General features: G+C 39.2%; 1 protein-coding gene across 3 annotated transcripts in view; it reads right to left on the bottom strand.

The window, feature by feature from the left end:
- C1GALT1 (core 1 synthase, glycoprotein-N-acetylgalactosamine 3-beta-galactosyltransferase 1) overlaps positions 1-18,237 on the bottom strand; it is a 39,991-nt gene extending 21,754 nt beyond the window's left edge. The window contains exons 1-2 of one of the 3 annotated variants that reach the window (XM_033420447.2): positions 17,986-18,237; positions 17,429-17,685 (exon numbers count right to left, since the gene is read on the bottom strand). Coding sequence is in view for 2 of the 3 variants with exons in the window: in XM_049714829.1 (XP_049570786.1) it covers positions 9,608-9,830 (223 nt within the window). In the remaining variant the exon portion in view is untranslated. Of the gene's footprint in view, positions 1-9,607; positions 11,460-17,428; positions 17,686-17,985 lie in introns of all 3 variants that reach the window. The other 2 variants (XM_049714829.1, XM_004265556.4) reach the window with 2 other exon arrangements.
- Between the last annotated feature and the right edge of the window lie 800 nt (positions 18,238-19,037).

Raw genomic sequence — 19,037 nt, 5'->3', positions numbered from 1 at the left:
TCATGCTACTTTAAAGATTTAACATAGTAAATTAGATTTATTTGAATTTATAGAAAAAGGAAAATTAAGTGAATCTAAATTAACTTTGAACATAAGCTAATAAACATTTAGAATGTGAACCCCCTCCTCTAAACAATCCCTCTAAAGATAAGGATTATGAAAAACATAAAGCAATCAGAGGCCTTATTTTTTTATTACATATTTCAAATTTAGACAGTACCTATTGATTTCTTGCTTTGAGAATGTATAAATCAGCATATATATACATACTCCCACAACAATCAATTTTTGTGAACTTTTATTCTGTAAAATTTACATAGTTTATGTTCTGTAAATTACACTAATTCCCATGACTGCTTGATCTTGAATATATTTTAAATTGGACTCTATGCTCATTAATAGTTCTTTTATCACAGCTGCTCTAAATGTGAGTTCTTTATTAATGTCGTGTTTTTGTTGGCTGGATTTCAGCAAGTAATTTTTGTAATGGTGCTCATTGGTGCTATATTCTAAATTCTTGCAGGCTGGAGAATGTTTACTACTGCCTTTATACCTGAAGCACAACTTGACCTAGTACAATCTCTCTTCTTCTTAAAACTCTAAAAATTACTCAGCGTCTTCCCACAGTGGTGCCAGAGACTTTGAGGGTAGACTGATCTTTTATCCCTGTATATAGATAAATGCTCCTCTTCTCTTACGGTTGGTTTTCAGTCACTCACTGGTCACTAACATCCTCTCACCAAGACTTTAATGCCCTTTATTACACGAGCAAATCCTTCCTCCAGTTTTTTAGGCTTTCAGAAAGTCAGTGGAATTCACAATAAAGTCCTAGGCTTTCAGTGTTTTTTGTTTGTTTTTTAAATTTTAGTACTTTATACCATATCCTGCCAGGGTTGTCAGTCTAGAATTTGTAATCTGTTCTGGATTATCATATTTGTTATATTTACATATTCAAAATATATTTCCTCTTCAAATCACATTAAAATGATGTTCAAAAACTTTTTTCCCCAAAGACTTTCCTTATAAAATTGGGATGAATGTTATATAGTGATACAACTTATAAATGCTTACAAATACACTGCATGTGAGGCATTATGTTTGAAACTTTTATATGTTTTCTCTGATCCTCACAATTGGATATAAAGTAGGAGGAATCAGTCAACCTGAATTCAATACATCATACAGCTACTGAAATCAAGATTCTATAGTACTGGTGGAGGGAGAGACTCATGGATCAATGGAGTAGACTAGAGAACCAGAAACAGACCACTTAACTGGCTCCACTGATTTCTGACAAAGGTACAAAAGCAACTGAGTGGAGGAAAGATAAACTTTTCGATAAATGGTGCTGGACATCCCTAAGCAAAAAAATAAACCCTGACCCGAGTCTCACATCTTATATAAAAGTTAAATCAAAATGGATCACCGACTTAAATGTAAAACATGCAACTATAAAATTTAGGAAAAAGGAAGGAGAAAAATCTTCAAGATTGAGAGGTAGGCAAAGAGTTCTTAGACTTGACTCCAAAAGCACAATTCATAAAAGGGTAAAATTGATAAACTGGACTTCATCAAAATTAAAAACTTTTGCTCTGTGAAAGACCCTACTGAGATAATGAAAAGACAAGCTACAAACTGGAAGAAAATATCTGTAAACCACATACCTAACAAAGAACTAGTATTTAGAATATATTAAAAACTCCCAAAACTAAACAGAAAAAAATAAACAATCCAATTAGAAAATAGGCAAAAGACATGAACAGATATTTCACTGAAGAGGATGTACAGATGACAAGCACATGAGAAAATGTTCAACTTCATTTACCATTAGGAAAAATGCAAATTAAAACCACAATGAGATATCTCTACTTACCCATAAGGATGGCTAAAATAAAAAACAGTGATACCACCAAATGCTGGTGATGTGGAAAAACTAGATCACTATATATTGCTGATGGGAATGTAAAAGGATGTCCAGCCACTACAGATCAAAGGTAACTACGCAGAGAAAAATATGTTCTGACCCAGCTTGTTATCAAGGTAAACTATTCACCCTGACAAAATGGGAAAACAGCCAAACAAATTTGAATGATATGCCTCCAACCTGGTGAAGCCCCCCTACTGCCTAGAGTCTTAAAATAAAAAATCATTAAAAAATCAAAGTTCCTACTTGCAGCTGTCCAAGGTCCCAGCTCCCCAATTTACCTCTCTCAGGAAGCTAACTGACTAGACAGAAACTGTCAGCCAGCAGCAGCACAGATCTCTAGCTCAAAATTTAAAGGGAAGATCCAAATGGTGCATAAAACAATTATCTATCTATCTAGGTAATAAAAGAGATTTTCAACTACACGATTTTTAAGCAAGGTTACCTAGGATTGATTCTATTAAAAAATGAACAAGCAGTGGGCTTCCCTGGTGGTGCAGAGGTTGAGGGTCCGCCTGCTGATGCAGGGGGTGCGGGTTCGTGCCCCAGTCCGGGAGGATCCCACGTGCTACGGAGCAGCTGGGCTCGTGAGCCATGGCCGCTTGGCCTGCGCGTCCGGAGCCTGTGCTCCGCAGCGGGAGAGGCCATAGCATACCGCAAAAAAACAAAACAAAACAAACAAAAAAATGAACAAGCAGAAATACATGGAACCTACATAAAAACCTTGTAGTGGGAAACAAAATTAAACATAGGATGCAAAAGACAAGGGAAAAGCACAGACCTGAATACTTACTCCATAGGAAAGAAAATCTTAAACTACATAAGACTATTTTGTAGTCTTTTAGAAACTGAAGGGATTAGAGCAATTATGCAGGAAATGATAGCTATGAAAGATGGGCAATGGAGAGTCAACACAGAAATAACTTATTTCTCAAAAGAGAATAGAACAAATGAAATAGAAAATAAAAAAGTCAAAGATATAAAAGAAAATGCACTGAAAAGGAGGCCATGCATCAAAATATTTAAAGGTCTCACATATAATCAAGAAAAACCTTGGTTAAGAGATCCTGAACTTGGGGTGGGGGGAGGTTGTTGTTGTTGTTGGGATGAATTAGGAGACTGGGATTGACAATATATACACTAATATGTATAAAATAGATAACTAATAAGAACCTGCTGTATAAAAAATAAATAAAATTAAATTTAAAAAGTTAAATTAAAAAAGAAAAAAAAAAAAGAGATCCTGAACTTCACTTAAAAAAAAACCTCTATAAGTATCCAGGGAAAAATAAGCAAGTCAAAGGGAAAAATGAGGCAGAACTACAAGGGAAAAATTATTAGGCAGCTTTCTCCTCTGTGTTATTATATGTCAAAAGAAATGCTGCAAAAACCCAAGTTTTTGAGGGGGACAACATTCCCATAGACTTAAAGATTCAGCAAGTTGTCATTCAAGAATCCATGTAACAGGAAGACATTCTAAAATATGCAAAGGACTCAGTACGCACATACCCTTGATACATTACCTACTTAAAGGTAATGAGAGTTACCAGCTGAGAGTAAAATCCAAATTAAAACAAAAACAAAAACCCAAATTCACAAATGAAGAAATCACACAATGAAAGGGTTAGCATTAATAGAAGGTTGTAATCCTTTCCAATATAACACTGTGGAGTGGTAATGATGAAACAAAGCAGAAATATTATTATCCTAGAAAGAAAAGCTACATGAGATAAAGTGATAATAGTAATTTAACTGTAAGACACGTAGGCAGAAAGGGCATATCATGTGAATAAAAATGGAGTGGGGAGGGGTAGGAGAGAATGTGCTAACAAGTATGTACTCTAATTTCATTAGAGGGGTAACTCAGAGTTTTTTTTTTAAGCTTAATTTAAGCTTTAATTTAATTTAATTTAATTTAATTTAATTCATTGCAGCACTATTTACAATAGCCAGGTCATGGAAGCAACCTAAATGCCCACGGACAGATGAACGGATAAAGAAGTTGTGGTACATATATACAATGGACTATTACTCAGCCATAAAAAGGAACGAAATTGAGTCATTTGTTGAGACATGGACGGATCTAGAGACTGTCATACAGAGTGCAGTAAGTCAGAAAGAGAAAAACAAATATCGTATATTAATGCATGTATGTGGAACCTAGAAAAATGGTACAGATGAACCGGTTTGCAGGGCAGAAGTTGAGACATAGATGTAGAGAACAAACGTATGGACACCAAGGGGGAAAGCCCCGGGGGGGTGGGGATGGTGGTGTGTTGAACTGGCGATTGGGATTGACATGTATACACTGATGTGCATAAAACTGATGACTAATAAGAACCTGCTGTATAAAAAAATAAATTAAATAAAATTTAAAAATTAAAAAAAAAACTTCAAATACACACAAAAGTATAACAATAAACCCCCATATATCCATCACACGACTGAATTATAACTTTAAAATTTGCTACATTACTTTATTATTTCTTCAATTGATGATAGTATTTTAATGCAAATCCCAGACATCAAGTCATCTCACCTCTATGTACATCTGTACACCTCTTCGAAAATATGGACATTTTTTTACAAGCCAAAATGCCCTTATCAAATGCCTAACAAAATTATCAATGCCTAACAAAATTAACAATAATTCTTTGGACTTATCCAACTCAAGTATGTAATCAAATTTTCCCAACTGTCTTCTATAATCAAATTGCCTCAATTAGCTCACAAATGTCTTTTCATATTTGGTTCGTGCAAATCAGGATTCAAACTATATCCAAATTCACAGATGAAATGAAAAAAAAGAGAGCATTTTATATAATAACTATTAAACATGAAAACCTAAATGAAAACCACATTTCTCTAAAAAAACAAATAATCAAAGCTGACTCAAGATATAAAACCTAAATGAACCAAAAAACCAGAGAAGAAATAAAGAATGTTGTCAAACAGCCAGACTTCAAAGAGGTCCAGGTTTTTCCTGGATAAAATACTTCAGTCTTTCAAAAAACATAATTATTATACTACATAAATCATTCTGGAAAATTAAGTAGCAGAACTTAACCAATTCTTCTTTTATGTAAAAGGTTGGATACTGATATCTGACAAGGAGAGGCCAAAAATAAAATAGAAAACCTCAGTCCAATCTTACCCCCAAATAATACATTATAACAGGAAATGCCAAACATTAGTAGTTATCTTAAGTTGGGTCCCCAGGAAGCAAACTCTGAGATGACGCATTTGTGCAAATGTGATTTATTAGAAAGTATTTCTGGGAAAAACTTGTAGGGAAGTAGGACAGGGAAGGGTAGGAAGTCAAGAAAGGGTAAGATACCAAGCAAAGTCCATGGAGGGTAATTTTAGTTTAATCCCTCAAGGTAGTTCTAGAGGCAGTGTAGGCCACACCTCAGAGTTGTACCCACACAGTCAATCACTGGTTAAGGGCTATCCATAGGAAACAAATTCCCCAGACAATTCCAGAGCCTGTACATTGGCAAAACAGGATCTGGCAGTTTGAGGGCAGCCCTACAACAAAGCCTGTGAAGAGGAAGGAGATAAAGGCCTATGGACAGAGTATTAGCATCATCTGTTACAGTGATTGTTGCACAGGTAAAGTTAAAAACCAATTGGTTTGTTTTGCATTATGAAATCCCCAAAAAAGGTTAAGCAATGAATCATTCCAGTTCAACCATCATACAGGACTACTGTAATAAGGAGGACTTACTGAGAACTACTGGTAATAAGCCCTAAAAACATGTACAGAGATTTCAATTATTTTTTAATATCTACTCTAAAATATAAATAGCCAGGTAAGAATCACCAGATATTTTAAAGAAAGCCTCTAATATGAAAGAAAAAGATCAACATAGTCAAATTTAATGTAACTTTAAAGAGACCATGTAATGAGACGAAAACTTAAAGAAAAACCCTCAAAACTATCACTAATACCCTGAAAGATAAAAGTCGTGCCATCGTATTCTTCTTTTTGCCGTACGCAGGCCTCTCACTGCTGTGGCCTCTCCTGTTGCGGAGCACAAGCTACGGACGCACAGGCTCAGCGGCCATGGCTCACGGGCCCAGCCGCTCTGCGGCATGTGGGATCTTCCCGGACCGGGGCACGATCCCGTGTTCCCTGCATCGGCAGGCGGACTCTCAACCACTGCGCCACCAGGGAAGCCCTATGGTGGGAATATTTTTAAAAAACAAACAGAATTACAGTTTGAGATTTACGCAACTTGATTTTAACCTGACTGTGAGGTTTTACGAAATCTTTGGAAGGTGATACTGACTGAGCACCTTTCAATGTGTCAAATACTGTCCTAGGAACTAAGGATATGGTCACTGGTATATTTTCTCCTGTTTACAGAATATAAACTCCCAGAAGACAAAAAATAGTTTCCTACCTCTGAGCTCTTGACCATGATGCTTTTCACAAGACATTGGTACAGTAAGTATCAGCTGGCTTGAAATAAAAGTGCAAAGCATCTCCTTATTCATGCCCCAAGTCCCCAAACCTGATTATATTTCCACATCTATTTTACACTCTGTAAACACTTTTCTCCCTCCATTCCTTGACCATTCTCCCTTGGGCTCAACTCTCTTACCTCTGTTTCCCAACTTAATAAAGGCTTCACATAGCAGTCCTGTTTAAAGGAAATACTTTCCAATGCCACAGGATCAAGTCCATACTGCTTACTTGGTAAACAAGATCTAGCTCTAGTTTACCTTCCTGCACTCTTGATACTCCCTATCCATAAAGCCTATACTGAGCCATTCTCCAAATCTGCCATGGCCTTTCATATGGATGACTTTGGCCATTCTATTCTTTCTGCTTGGAGTGCCCTCCTCAGTTATGTCTACTGGATAAATGCATAATTATCTTTCATGGTTACCTTAGTTTCAGTACTTTTCATAATCAGTCTTCCCCATCACCCATGATCAAATTAACTGCTTTCCCATCAAATATTTTCTTGTTCCTTCATTCACATCTCCTACTATGTACTTATCACACTTCATCATAGTAGGTATGTACATATCTATTTCCCCCTAGACTATATCCTCAAGAACAACAGCTATAACTCTTTTATCTTTATCTCTCCAGCAACTAACACATTGCGTGGCTTGTAAAATGCATTCAAATGTTTTAAGTGTATGTATGTGGGGAGCACAGATGAAATTATTTTTTGCAAATAGGTATCTTTATCTATACTGCCTAATTTACTGAATAAAAAATCATATGGTCCCATCATTTGACACATTTATACACTTATATAACCCAGTCATAAACTAGATATATAACATGAACTATATGTACTATTTCCTTTGATGTGTATTCAACTCATACAAATTATAACAGAAGTACATATTAGTTCAGAAACAGAAAGACTAAAAATATTTTCTATTAGTAATTTATTAAAACTACAGAAATAGAAAATATTAACACACAGCCTTCACCTAATGACCCTGAAGTATTTTATGAGCATTACAGTTACACAACCTCAGTACTAGAAAGGACCTTGGAATTTTATGAATCCTGAAAAAGTATGTAAGGATTAGAAACAAATAAACCTTCCAAAAATTATGTAACACTGCAAAACCAAGTTGTATTAAGTCTCAAACTATAACTCTATTTTTAAAACTATTCCCACAATTTCCGATTCAGAAGATCAAAAGTGAGAATACCTTTTTGTTACTTTTCAATGAGAACATTAATATGTCTTGCATCCTCAGTAGAAATTAGAGAAGACACAAACAGAATGACATCCCATGTTCATGGACTAGAAGATTTAATATTGTTAAGATGTCAACACTACTTAAAGTGATCTACGAATTCAATGCAATTTGTATCAAAATCCAATGACTTTTTTTTTTTGAAGAAATATCCATCATAAAATTCATATGGGATTTCAAGGTACCTCAAGGAGCCAAAACAATTTTAGAAAAGAAGAGTAAAACTGGAGGACTCACACTTCCTAATTTCAAAACTTACTATAAAAGCTACAGTGATCAAAACAGGGTGACACTGGCACAAAGACTGACATATAGCTCAATGGAATAGAACAGAGTGCACAGAAATAAATCCTCACATGCGTGGTCAAAAAATTTTTGACAAGGGGGCCAAGCCCATTCAATGGACAAAGGACAGTCTTTTTAACAAAAGGTAATGAGAAAACTGGATATCCACATGCTCAAGAATGAAGCTGGACCCTTACCTAACACCATATACAAAAATTAACTCAAAATGGATCAAAGACCTAAGCTAAAACCTAAATGTATAAAACTCTTAGAAGTAAACATAAAACAAAAGCTTCCCAACATGGAGTTGGCAATGATTTCTTGGATATGACACCAAAAGCACATGCAACAAAAGAAAAGATACTCAAACTTGGCTTTATAAAACTTTAAAAACCTGTACATTAAAAGACATTATCAACAGAGTAAAAAAGCAACCCGCAGAATGGGAGAACATATTTGCAAACCATGCATCTAGTAGGGGACTAATATCCAGAATATATACAGAACTCCTAAAACTTAACAATAACAACACAAACCCAACCCAAAAATGGGCAAAGGACTTGAACAGACACTTCTCCAAAGAAGATATACACATGGCCAATAGGCATGAACATGTTGAGTATGAAAAAAATGCTCAACATCACTTATCATTAGGAAAATGCTAACCAAAACCACAATGAGATACCACCTCACATCCATTAAGGATAGCTACTATCAAAAAACCCCAGAAGGGGCTTCCCTGGTGGTGCAGTGGTTGAGAGTCCGCCTGTCGATGAAGGGGACACGGGTTTGTGCCCCGGTCCAGGAAGATCCCACATGCTGCGGAGTGGCTGGGCCCGTGAGCCATGGCCGCTGATCCTGCGTGTCCAGAGCCTGTGCTCTGCAACGGGAGAAGCCACAGCAGTGAGAGGCCCACGTACCGCAAAACAACAAAACAAACAAAAAACCCCCCCAGAAAACAAGTGTTGGTGAGGATGTGGAGAAATGGAAACACTTGTGCACTTCTAGTGGGAATGTAAAATAGTACAGCAACGGTGGATAACAGCATGGCAGTTCCACAAAAAAATTAAAAATAGAATTACCACATGATCCAGCAATTCCACTTCTGGGTAGATGCCCAAAAGAATTGAAAGCAGGGTCTCAAAGAGATATCTGTACACCCATTTGTATAGGAACATTGCTCACAACAGCTAAAATGTGGAAGCAACCCAAGTGTTCATCAATGATTGATGAATATGCAAAATGTGTTATATACAAGATGGAATATTATTCAGTCTTTAAAAGTAAGGAAAATTTAACATATGCAACAACATGGATGAACCTTGAGCACATTACGCTAAGTGAAAAAAGCCAGTCACAAAACACAAATACTATATACAGTAAGTCCCCTACATATGAACGAGTTCCGTTCCGAGAGCTTGTTCATAAGTCCGATTTGTTTGTAAGTTCAACAAAGTTAGCCTAGGTAACACAATTGGTTATATAGTACTGTACTGTAATAGGTTTATAATACTTTTCACACAAATAATACATAAAAAACAAACACACACACAAAATAAACATTTTTAATCTTCTGGTATAGTACCTTTAAAAGTACAGTAGTACAGTACAACAGCTGGCATACAGGGGCTGGCATCCAGTGAACAAGCAAGAAGAGTTACTGACTGGAGGAGGGAGAGGAGGTGGGAGATAGTAGAGCTGAAGGATCATCAGCAACAGGAGATGGAGGGCAAGCTGCAACTTCACTCACGCCTGACGCTGATGGCCCAGGTTCTGGCTCCTTGCTGGATTCAATTCTGTCTACCCTCTTGATAAAACGGATCCAGTGATGTCTGGGTAGTGGTTCTTTTTTTCTTGTTATATATGACACGGTAGCACTGGACTGCATTCTGAACAGCTGCTGCAACCTTCGTGTACTGTTCTACGTTCGGGTACTGTGCCTCAAAAACTAACAGTGCCTCCTCAAATAAAGAAAATCCCCTTGCCATTTCCTGCATCGTGAGTCTCTTCGGTTCTTCAGTTACTTCTTCCCCTTGTCTCTTGTCATCCTTTCTCTGGGCCTCCAATTCCATCAGGTCTTCATTAGTAAGCACCTTGTGTTGCACAGCAAGTTCCATCATTATTGCTTGGTGCTTCTTAGCAGTACCAGCTACATCACCACTGCTTTTACTCTTGCTTCTGGACATCCTGGGCTTGAAATAAAGATACTGTACTATGGACTCTATACAGTACTGTAAAGTACACAAAAGTACAACCACTTGTAGAGGATGCATGCATGTAACAATGTACGCCAGACACGTGAACATACATTATGTGATTGGACGTGCAAACACGTTTGCATCTTTGAAAGTTCGAAACTTGATGGTTCGTATGTAGGGGACTTACTGTAATTTCACTTATATGAGATATTTAGCTAAAGTCATAAAGTGATTTATGATTTCCTGGGACTAGGGGGAGAGGGGAATGGGGAGTTACTATTTAATGGGTGTAGAGCTTCAGCTTTACAAGATGAGAAAAATTCTGGAGGAAGATGGTGGTCATGACTGCACAATATAAATGTACTTAATACCACTGAACTGTACACTTAAAAATCGTTAAGATGGTATATTTTGTGTATTTTACAATATAAAAATTGGAAAAAAAATCAATGATAAAGATGTAGATTTGCTCCAAATTAATCTATATCTATCTATCTATCTATCTATCTAAAATGTCATCCTAACTAAAATATAAGATACTTAAAAGTTAAGTAACTTGGTAAAATGTAACTAAAAAGTTTGAAAAAATAAACATGAGCGTATACCTGGGAAATTCCTGAAAGGGGTGTAGGGGTGGACTAAGCCTAGGCAGACCTACTTAAGATATACAATTTTTAAAAATTAAATAATGTGGTAAAAATTATGGTAAATGTTGTTTGGAAAAATAAATATGTGAGTAAAACGTGCTATAGTAATTAAAACAATTTGATATTCAGGCTGAACAGGCATGTCAGTGTACCTGTGAATCGGAAAAAAATTTTTTAAACACTTTTATTAATTCATACTAAAGATATATTGCTGAGAAACTTTTTTTTTTTCTCTACAATCAGACTGTTAGAATTATTTGAAAGTGTATCAGTGAGACTGGAACACCCCACTCTGACATGTACGATGAATCACTAATCAGAAACAGCTTCAATTTCCAACCCAGAGCTTCAGATAAGTGTTTCCCAGACACAACATTCCACATTTATCTTAACTTTGTAGTCTTCAAGGAAACAGGACACTTAACTCTACTTCTCAGCCCAGGCCTGATGTTAATTAACCGGATTCACAGTCTTGCTGTACTTTAAACCTATCAAATATTGTTTCATTTAAATTCTGTCTAAACTCCACCCTTCTCCAGAATCCTATAATAACCCTGTCCCCTCTGGCAGTTCCTCTGGGGTGTGATCTCCCTCACAGCAGCAAGTTAATTAACTTAACTTTGTTAGCCTAAAGATGTATATCCCTGGTGGTCTTCATCAGATCGAAATAGTCTGTTAAAAAAAAAAAAAGTACATATGGAAATTTAATACATAATACACATACCATTTCAAATCAAGAAAAAAATGGCTTATTCAAGAAATGATATTGAAATAACCTTCTGGGAAAAAGATAAAAAGCAACCATCTGGATCCCTACCTTTCTCTTTAAAATTCCAAATGTTTCTAAGATTTCAATATTTTTAAAAAATGAAATTAAAAAAAAAACTAGAAGAAAACATCTTTTTACATCTTTACATCATGAACTGAGATCTTTTCAAAACTCAAAAGGTATAACTATAGTAAAACTGTATGAGGTTATGCACTGAATAAATTTCTGGCAGTGAAATTGCTGGTTCAAAGGTATGTTTCTGTATAAAATGTTAAAAAAAAAAATCTGTACAGCGAAAAATAACAAAACGATCATAAAGAAAAAGAGAAAAGGCCAACCTAATATAAAAACAGTTAAAGAAAATAAAGGATTTGAAGGAAAAGAATAAAAATGGTCAGGAATGTTCACATTTCACTCATATTACAGAAATGTAAACCTCAAATGCAGAGATACTATTTTTTTTAAAATTTTATTTTTAATTTATTTTTTTTTTATTTTTGGCTGCGTTGGGTCTTTGTTGCTGTATGCGGGCTTTCTCTGGTTGCGGCGAGTGGGGGCTACTCTTCCTTGCGGTGCGCAGGTTCTCATTGCAGTGGCTTCTCCTGTTGTGGAGCACGGGCTCTAGGTGCGGGGCTTCAGTAGTTGTGGCACGCGGGCTCCGTAGTTGTGGCTCACGGGCTCCAGAGCGCAGGCTCAGCAGCTGTGGCACACGGGCTTAGTTGCTCCGCGGCATGTGGGATCCTCCCAGACCAGGGCTCGAACCCTTGTTCTCTGCATTGGCAGGCGGATTCTTAACCACTGCGCCACCAGGGAAGCCCAGAGATACTATTTTTAACCTATCACAGCGGCAAAAAACGTTAAGATCAGTAACAGCCAGTACTGACTTAGATATGAGAGAAAACTGGCACTCATCCGTTGTTTCTCAGAATGTACATATTTACTGTCTTTTGGAAGGGCAGTTTGGCAACATCTTTAAAATTTTTCAAGTATGCCTTGACCCATCATTTCATGATCAGAAATTTCTCTTATGGACACAAACACAGAACTGTGCAAAGATGTTCATGGCAGCCATTGCCACAGATGTTTGTTAATGAGGAACAAGTTAAAAAAAATATATGGTACATCCATAGCATAGAATATGCTATAGATGTTAAAAACAATGATCTATATGAACTAATAAGGAAAATCTTTGCACATTTGGCAGGTTATGACTTTTTGTTAATAAGGTGTAGTGGCTACTTTTTAAATGAGAAATGTAAGGAACAAACAAACCCTAACTGAAAGCGTAGATTAAATACGTATACATATATATACACACACACACACACACACACACACATACATACATATATATGTATATGTATGCATATATACACACACACACACACACACACACACACACAAAGAGTATGTTTTCATGCCCATCTCTACCCCAGGTTCTCACCAAAGGTAACTACAGTTGACCCTTGAACAACATGGGTTTGAACTGCCCAGGTTCACTTATATGCAGATATTTTTCAATAAATATACTGGAAAACTTTTTTGAGATTTGTGACAATTTGAAAAAAACTCGTAGATGAACCATGTACGTTAGAAATATTGAAAAAATTAATAAAAAGGTATGTCATGAATACATAAAATACATATGATACTAGCCTATCCTTACATAGGCATAAGGTGAGTGATATTTAACACAGAATTAATAATGTGTTAGTTTTCCTGTTTTATAACTTTTTTTTTTTTTTTGTGGTACGCGGGCCTCTCACTGCTGCGGCCTCTCCCGCTGCGGAGCACAGGCGCTGGACGCACAGGCTCAGCGGCCATGGCTCACGGGCCCAGCCGCTCCGCAGCATGTGGGATCCTCCCGGACCGGGGCACGAACCCATGTCCCCTGCATCGGCAGGCGGACTCTCAACAACTGCGCCACCAGGGAAGCCCTATAACTTTGTTTTCAAAGAATTACATTACCTTACAGGTACAGTATGCCCCCCCTCTGTCTCTCCCTCCCTTATAATTTATGCTTCAGCAATTATGAACTATTTACAGTTCAATAAATATCTCAATGCAGTGAGTTGCTCTACTCTTACTGTCTTTTCTGTCTATACAACATCCCCTTCCCTCCACCGTCCATACCCCAACCTCTGTAAATCCCATTAAGCCAGTGTTTCTTAACCATGGCATAAATGACATCATGAGCTGGATAATTCTGTTTGGAGGCTGTCCTGTTCACTGTGAGATGTTTAGCAGCATCCCTGGCCTCTACTCACTAGATGCCAGTAACACTCCCCCTAGTTGTGACCCAAAATGTCTTCAGACACTGCCAAATGAATGCATAAAATATACGTAGATTATATACTAGTGTATCCTTACATTCGCAACTGGGTGACTGAAGTAACTAGAGAAGGAAGAAAAAAGCTTACTTTTCACTACAATCCTGTGTGTTTTAAATTTCGTACCTCTTCTAACCTTTCCACTGCTACCACCCTAATCCAAGCCACCTTTCCCCCTTCCTCTTACTCTCCCACTTTTTCTCTCCCAACTACTGCAACAGCCTCCTAATCAACTTTTCCCTTTCTTCAACCTTGGCTTCTTCAATCCATTTTTACCAGTCCTTTTAAAAGTTAAATCAGATCATGTCACTCATTTGCTCAAAACCCTCCAGTGTCTTCCCAATGTCACTCAGAGACATAACCAAAACCTTAAGATGAACCTCACACAGTATGCAATCCTACCCTCCACACTCCTCTCTTGCTGAACTCTCCTTCTAGTATTTGGTTTTTGTAGGTCAAAAAGGAACAAATAGCAATTTCAAAAACTGAACCTATTACTATCTGTTCCCTTGCTGTGTTCTAACTTTGGACTTTTTGCTGTTCTTCAAACACATGAGGGTCCTTACACTTGCTGTTCTCTGTTGGGAACACAACTCACCCAGATACTCACATGGCTCACTCCCCAACTCCTTCAGGTCTTTACTTCTCAGGGGGTCTTCCCTGGCCACCCTATTCCTACTCACAGCACCTATTAACATCTAATATATTACATATTTTACTTACTCATCTTGTCTATTGTCTCTTTTCTCCATCTTGATCAGTGGTTCTCAAACCTGAGTCTACATCAGAATCACCTGAAAGGCTTGTTAAAAGAGTTTCCGAATCAAGAAGTCTGGGGAATAGAGCCTGAAAATTTGCATTCCTGACAAGTTACCAGATGATGCTGAGGTTCCAGGGACCACATTTTGAGAACCAATGTTTTAGAATGTAAGCTCCATGAGAACAGAGATTTTTGTTCACCTATTCACTGCTTTACCTCTATGACCTGGCACATGGTAAGCAGTGAGATAGGTAAATGAATTTACTCTGTTCCCAAGGCACCCTCTGATTTGGTCTGCTATATGGTGCTAAAATTTTACTGAATACTGTAAAAGATAAATTACATGACTGTAATGAGTTAAACTGTGTCTCCCAAAAAGACTGGGGTTGAAGTCCTAATCCCAGGAGCTATGGATGTGATCGTATTTGGAAATAAGGCATTTGGAGAGGTAATCAAATTAAGATTAGGTCAGCAGGGTGGCCCCTAATTCAATATGACTGAAGTGCTTACAAAAAGGGGAGAACACCATACTAAGACAGAGACACACAGGGAGAATGCCATGTGACAACAGAGGCAGAGACTGGTGTGATATAACTTTAAACCAAGGAACGCCAGTGACACATGAAGCTAAGAGGCACGGAACAGATTCTTCCCTAGAAGGTAGAGCATGGCCCTGTCAACATCTTGGTTTCAGACTTCCAACCTCCAAAACTGTGAAACAATAAATTTCCGTTGTTTTAAATCACTCAGTTTGCTGTATTTTGTTATAGCAGCCCTAGGAAACTAACACAATGACCAAAAATGCAAATGACTACACCAAGCTGTATAATTTCATGTCTCCCTATTATCCAACTTGCACCAATTTGTTTTAATATATAGCTTTCATTGTGAACTAATCAGACTTCCTGTTCAGAATCTCCCCAATTTAATACCGCCTCTCTCTGCCCTCCATGTGTCCCTTCAATGTGCAAGGCAGCTCACATTACAGGTTCTAGATAATGTACTCAGATTTTCTTTTTGGTTTCTCCTACCTTCCTATGGGCTACCCTATTTCACATACAACAGCTTCTTTATATTTTTTTCTTCAAGGGACACTTCTTATTTTCACATATTATAGATTTTGGCATGTATTTTCCCATAGGACATCTGAATTAGTTATAAAGTGAAATTTTAAATACACATTCGATACACATTTAGACTTCAAGATAAAATGCTAACTTCTCTTTTATGGAACAATTCTCCATTTTTTCCCCCTTATTCTAAAAGAATGACCTTAATCCCACTTAGGTCTGGGTAAAAGAATTTTGCCATATTCTTTCCACCTTGCTGTGGTTTGTACACTAGCCTCTTTACTCAAATCTCAATAAATCTTCTAAAAGTAACATGGTTGTACTGGGAAGCTTAAAGTTTTAAGTGAATCTGAATGAAATTTCAGCATCAAGTTGTCCATTTTCCATTTACTGTTTGTTTACAGGTGCACTGTCACAAGAATTCCAATCAATGATTTCTTCACACAGAAACTCTACTTTAAATTACCATGGTTTATAAAGTAAGCTGTATAATGCAATTTTTATCTTAGTGAGCACAAGTCAATATACAAATAGTATATAGCATATACCTAAATGACACACTTTTCTATTTCTATGACTAGGTGATCATTAATAGATATGTACTCCTAAATGACTTTGTGATAAAATTCTAATAATTTCTGGATACTGAATTTACTCAGAAATATAGACTAGTATAATCTATACCCCCAAAAAACCATATTTAAGAAAAATACCTATCTTTAAATGGGTAGTAACCACAAAATATTTTTAAAATGCTGAACCCTAACTAAAAAGATCAGAAAAACACAAACTCCAAGCAAATATAAGAGAGACATCTAATCGTTCTCCACTAGTACTAAAATACCATGCTCTTTTCCTGTGAAGAATTTTAAGTGAGTCATACTTTCCTTACTAAATCACTGTTTTACTTAACATATGGTAAAAAGAGTTAACTGTTTGGTAACTTGAAACTTTACACTCAATTAAACTGTACATTAGTATACACTACAGCTGGCAGAAAATAAAATAAGTATGATTACTATACACAATACTTAGAACACACAGCATCAAGTGACATTTATCTGATAAAAGTGTGGAAAGTTGCAAAAAGTTAGTTTTACCTCCTAAAACCTCAGATTCCCACTGTCTAAACCAACACCAGAATTAAACAACTTGAAATTATGCATGACACCTTTTCCTGGCACCCAGGCAGAGCTATCACTGCCCAGTTTTTGGTAAATGAACATATTTCTGTTCGTTACACATTGGCCTAATTACTCTATTGCATTAAAGTTCTAACTTTATAATTAACTTTTAAAATCATAAGGAAACCAATTCATGGTTAGGATAATAATTTTCAACCTGAAATGCTTTAAAAGGATATACCACAATAACTATAAGGAATTGAGAGAACTAGATTATAAATCTAGTCAACTTTTCCAAAGCTTGTGATGTTTTGTCATTTGACAATAATAATAAAGGGAGAGGGTAAGAGCTGGGCAAGAATAAATCCCCACCCCTAAATTTCGTTCATTTTTTTGCGTATACAATACATCCAAATTCAGAGCTGTAAAGCCAATTTGTCAGCACCTACGAATCCCATCACACTTGGTGGGGGAGGGAGGAGGGAAGGAAAAAACTCCTTTCCTCGTCCTCCACGCAGCTAGTGCCAAAACACACCTGCCTCACTAGAGGCAGGGAAATTTAAAAGAACAAATCGGCCACAGACAAACCTGCTGGTCCAAGAGAGCCCTGAGGAAGTCCCCCGGCACTTGCGGAAGGCGCCCGCTCGCTGGGCGCCGGGGCGGCGCGGCAGCCCGGCTGCTCTCCTGGAAGATGTCCACACCTGAGCGCCCGCAGGTCCGCAGGGAGAGGGCCCAACGGGGCACGACCGCTAAGTGCTCAAGCCGCGCGGTCCGGAGCGCAGCCCGTGTCTCACCGTCGCGACCCGACGGCAGGCGACGCGCGAGGAGGCGAGGGGCACGAGAGGCTAAAAGGGAAGGACCCACGACCCAGAGAAGGCTACATGTCAACAAAATAGCGGCCCGGTGGGCGGGCGGCCCCAATGGCAGTTCGCAGAGATGCCGGGAGCAGGAAGTGCCCCGCGCCTCCCTCAGGAACCCGCACGTCCCCAGCCCCGGCGACGACTCCGAGACACCTGTTTGGCGGCGCCGGGGGTGGGGTTCCACCCTCCACGCTCCCCCACTCACACACTCACGCTCCGAGAGGGGGAGGGCGAGGGGAACCGAGACATTGGACCCACAGTCTGAGGGCGCCTCCGCCGGCGTACCTGACATCAGCCTCGGCTCCCTCTCGCCCCTCCGGGGGGGCAGAGAGGGGGACGACACGAGCCCGGCGACCCTCGCTCTTCTCGGCAGCCGCAGAAGTGGCTCGTGGCTGCTAGCCCGGGCCGCCCGCTGCCGCCCAGATCATTCCCCGGCAGCGGTTGCTGCTGCGGCGGCGGCGGCAGCAGCCGAGGCGGGCCCAGCGCGCGCTCCCGTCCGTTCGCTCCGCCCCTCCCCGCAGCGCGTCCAGGCCGCGGCCCGCGGACAGCGCAGCCGCCACCCAGGGCTCTCCTAGCGCTGACGTCGCCGCCGCCGCACCAGCCCCAGGGAAGGGAGGAGCGAGAGGGGGCAGGGTGGGGCGGGGCTACGACGACGTGTGGGCGCGGGGATTGGCAGTCGAGAGCACGCCCCGCCCTTGTGCGAAGGGGTCTGGGAAGTCGGGTCTTCTCTGAGCGATAGTCGCAGCTCTCTTGCGGCTCCTCGCTGGCGGCCTCCGGCTTCCTGATCTTGCTCTAGGGTTTTGCGTTAGCTTGCGGACCTTGAGAGGAGTTAAAAGCAGTGAGACATCAGGGACCGAGACTGCGGATACCTGAGAGACCTTTGTCTGAGGGACAGGCTCTTACCCTGCAGGAGTCTTATGGCCTCTAGCCTGCTTTTAAACAGTTCTTTTTACCCCTGTTATGCCCCTCTCCCGACTCTCTTTACTCAGTATCTCTCTGGCCTTAATGAAAGGAAATACGGCAAGATAGGTACGCGAACTGTTGTTGCATAACCAGGTATGTGAACCAGCAGGGGCTGAAAACCCAATTAGTGATACCACAAAGCCTCCTGAAGGCACACGTGGTCTTTGGTTCTGTAATTACTTCACTGCTGTCAGGCAATGGCCAGAAGAGCTTCCTCGGGTCCTTGCAAAACCTCACCCCCCCCTCCCCGCTTTAGTTGGCAAAGGGACTTTGTATCAGAAAACTGTTTTTGGATTAGAGTGAGGAGTCCTGGAGCGATTGAGGCAACCCCACAGCAGTCAGGAGGTGGGGTAAGGTCTTGACTTTATTGGTGT

This window comes from Orcinus orca, chromosome 9, assembly GCF_937001465.1.
Source record: "Orcinus orca chromosome 9, mOrcOrc1.1, whole genome shotgun sequence".
In the NCBI taxonomy this organism is placed as follows: domain Eukaryota; kingdom Metazoa; phylum Chordata; class Mammalia; order Artiodactyla; family Delphinidae; genus Orcinus; species Orcinus orca.
This window is presented reverse-complemented; position numbering and strand designations above follow the sequence as displayed.